The sequence below is a fragment of the Salmo salar genome, unplaced genomic scaffold (genome assembly GCF_965601325.2).
Source record: "Salmo salar unplaced genomic scaffold, fSalSal1 ptg000306l, whole genome shotgun sequence".
In the NCBI taxonomy this organism is placed as follows: domain Eukaryota; kingdom Metazoa; phylum Chordata; class Actinopteri; order Salmoniformes; family Salmonidae; genus Salmo; species Salmo salar.
In genome coordinates, this window is record NW_027675347.1 from 827,006 (window position 1) to 829,848 (window position 2,843).

General features: G+C 39.9%; 1 protein-coding gene across 1 annotated transcript; it reads right to left on the reverse strand.

Annotated features, from left to right (window-relative positions):
• Window positions 1–436: 436 nt before the first annotated feature.
• On the reverse strand, window positions 437–2,320 carry LOC145875664 (uncharacterized). Its single transcript, XM_082971502.1, has 2 exons — window positions 2,317–2,320; window positions 437–2,225 (listed from the first exon to the last, which is right to left on the reverse strand). The coding sequence occupies exons 1-2, from the start codon at window positions 2,318–2,320 to the stop codon at window positions 1,339–1,341; spliced, it is 891 nt and encodes a 296-aa protein (XP_082827628.1). The 3' UTR covers window positions 437–1,338.
• Between the last annotated feature and the right edge of the window lie 523 nt (window positions 2,321–2,843).

Here is a 2,843-nt window from a genome sequence, read left to right on the forward strand (position 1 = left end):
GATGGACAAGCCAGCACAGGTGTAACACATTGACTAACTGAGGTGACACCAATCAGTACGTGCTAACGAGCTAGACGGGCTAACGAGCTAGACGTGCTAACGAGCTAGACGTGCTAACGAGCTAGACGTGCTAAAGTCCAACCTCAAAACATAAATGGAAAAACCAAAGCCTGTAACACCTTAAGACAACAAATATATCCTATATTTATGATGGACAAGTTTGCTCACCACCAACAGAAAACAACTTACATTTCATATTAAAATCAACAAAAATGCTTCCCTTCTACAATATAAACATGGTGTCCACTGGATGTCAACAATTAAAAACACGTATTTCTAAATAATAATATACAATCGTATTATTTTTTTCTCCTTTTTCTTTCTATAGAATCCTAAATACCACTAGCTTCTAGAACACTCGTCTTCCTAAAACTCACTAGCTTCTAGAACTCTCGTCTTCCTAAATCCCACTAGCTTCTAGAACTCTCGTCTTCCTAAAACTCACTAGCTTCTAGAACTCTCGTCCCCTTGGAACGAGCCCAAACAAAACTCATCTCCAATACGGAAAAACGTGCAGTCAAAATAAATTGTGATCCATGGCAACGGACTGGCTAAACACAAAACACTAAACTTTTTAACTGCCCACCCTTGAGACAATCAGCAACCAAGTTGTCCTCACCACAGACATGTCTGATTTCAAGAGGAAACTCCTGCAATATCCGTAGTAACTTTCCACCTCATTGCAGAGCTTCTCTCTCTTTTCAGTGTTCACTAGATAGGCATGTTGTTGGATCGGGGCCCAGTCCCCAATGTCATGCTCTAGTACACTTGGGTTGGCACATCTGAGAATTAACCCTGATATTCTAAAAGCAGGGCAACAGTGATGCATTTACATTTAAGGGTCGCTGAACAAAGGAACACAACACTTATTTGTCATCACTCATCGATATCATGTTGAAATCAATTGTGCGAGAGGAGGGAGATGAGGTTGCACGTCCTGTTAAAACTAACAGCTCAAAAACCACATGGAATATGGGAGTAATGTGTACATCACTGGTTAGAGTACAATTTGTAGAAAACAGCTAGCTACATTTTGAAGTGTTGCATTGTGATTCCAGTGGGTCACCAACGTGGTAAGTGTAACAGAACTCTTTTTTTGTTAGTCACTTTTTGTTAAATCACATAAATAGTAACTCTTCCATTTCAGAGCCTGGATTTTTCCCCCTGAGGCTAAAATCAATTGAACAACAAACGTTTAGGGTTCTACATTCTGACGTTATTAAAATACTCCTACTACAATGTTAAAACATTCTACATTGTGACATTATTTCACTGATATCATGAAACAACTCCTTCATGTAGTTTCTGATGTTTGATCAGAGATCTTTTATCAGAGTATCTCTTCCCACACTGATCACATCTATAAGGTTTCTGTCCTGTGTGTGTTCTCTGGTGTTTAGTTAGACAGCTAGATGTAGTAAAACTCTTCCCACACTGATCACAGCTATAAGGTTTCTGTCCTGTGTGTGTTCTCTGGTGTTTAGTTAGACAGCTAGATGTAGTAAAACTCTTCCCACACTGATCACAGCTATAAGGTTTCTCTCCTGTGTGTGCCCTCTGGTGTGCCGTCAGACAGCCAAACGTACTAAAACTCTTTACACATTGATCACAGACATAAGGTTTATCTCCTGTGTGTGTCCGCTGGTGTACTATCAGGCTGTTTAGCTGAGTAAAACTCTTCCCACATTGATTACAGCTATATGGTTTCTCTCCTGTGTGTGTTCTCTTGTGTATAGTTAGATAGCTAGATGTCGTAAAACTTTTCCCACATTGATTACAGCCATAAGGTTTCTCTCCTGTGTGTGTCCGCTGGTGTACTATCAGGCTGTTTAGCTGAGTAAAACCCTTCCCACATTGATTACAGCCAAAAGGTTTCTCTCCAGTGTGTATCCTCTGGTGTGATTTCAGAGTTTGTAGCCGAATAAAACTCTTCCCACATTGATCACAGCCATAAGATTTCTCTCCAGTGTGAATTCTTTGATGTATTTTAAGGCCTAGTGAAGAGTTGAATCTTTTCCCACAGTCAGAGCAGCAGTGAGATTTCTCTCCTGTGTGAACTCGCTGGTGTTTCTTGAGGAGTTCTGATCTGGAGAGACTCTTCTCTGCCTCATCAGCATCATGATGTTGTTGAGGATCCCCAGGATCCCTATAGTCCCGTCTCTCTCCTGTGAGAACAAAGTCAGGCAGATGGTTAAAGGTCCACAACAGCAGAAATCCACTGTTTATTTGAGGTAAAAGTTGATGCCCAGAGCGTACCCATGAAGTTGTACAACAATTGACGTCTGTTAAAATATTTGACAATTAAGACAGTCAACTTAGCAACAATCATATTTTGTCTTGTTTTCACATTAGTAGAAACTAGAAAAGTTTTTAAAGTTGTTGAAACCCTAAGCAGTGTGCCAGATGACTTTTGGTCTCCAATATTGGCCCCTTTCTGTGTTTGCTAAAATTGCGACACGAGGTCAATGCGCACACAAAAATGATTGCAGAAACACTTCCCTGCTAATGAGGAAACCACTAGTTATGGATGTAGTATATCTGGTAATGAGGAAACCACTAGTTATGGATGTAGTATATCTGGTAATGAGGAAACCACTAGTTATGGATGTAGTATATCTGCTAATGAGGAAACCACTAGTTATGGATGTAGTATATCTGGTAATGAGGAAACCACTAGTTATGGATATAGTGTATCTGGTAATGAGGAAACCACTAGTTATGGATGTAGTATATCTGCCTGGAGCAAAAAATAGTGAGCAAAGATTTTAGTTTTCACAATGTAT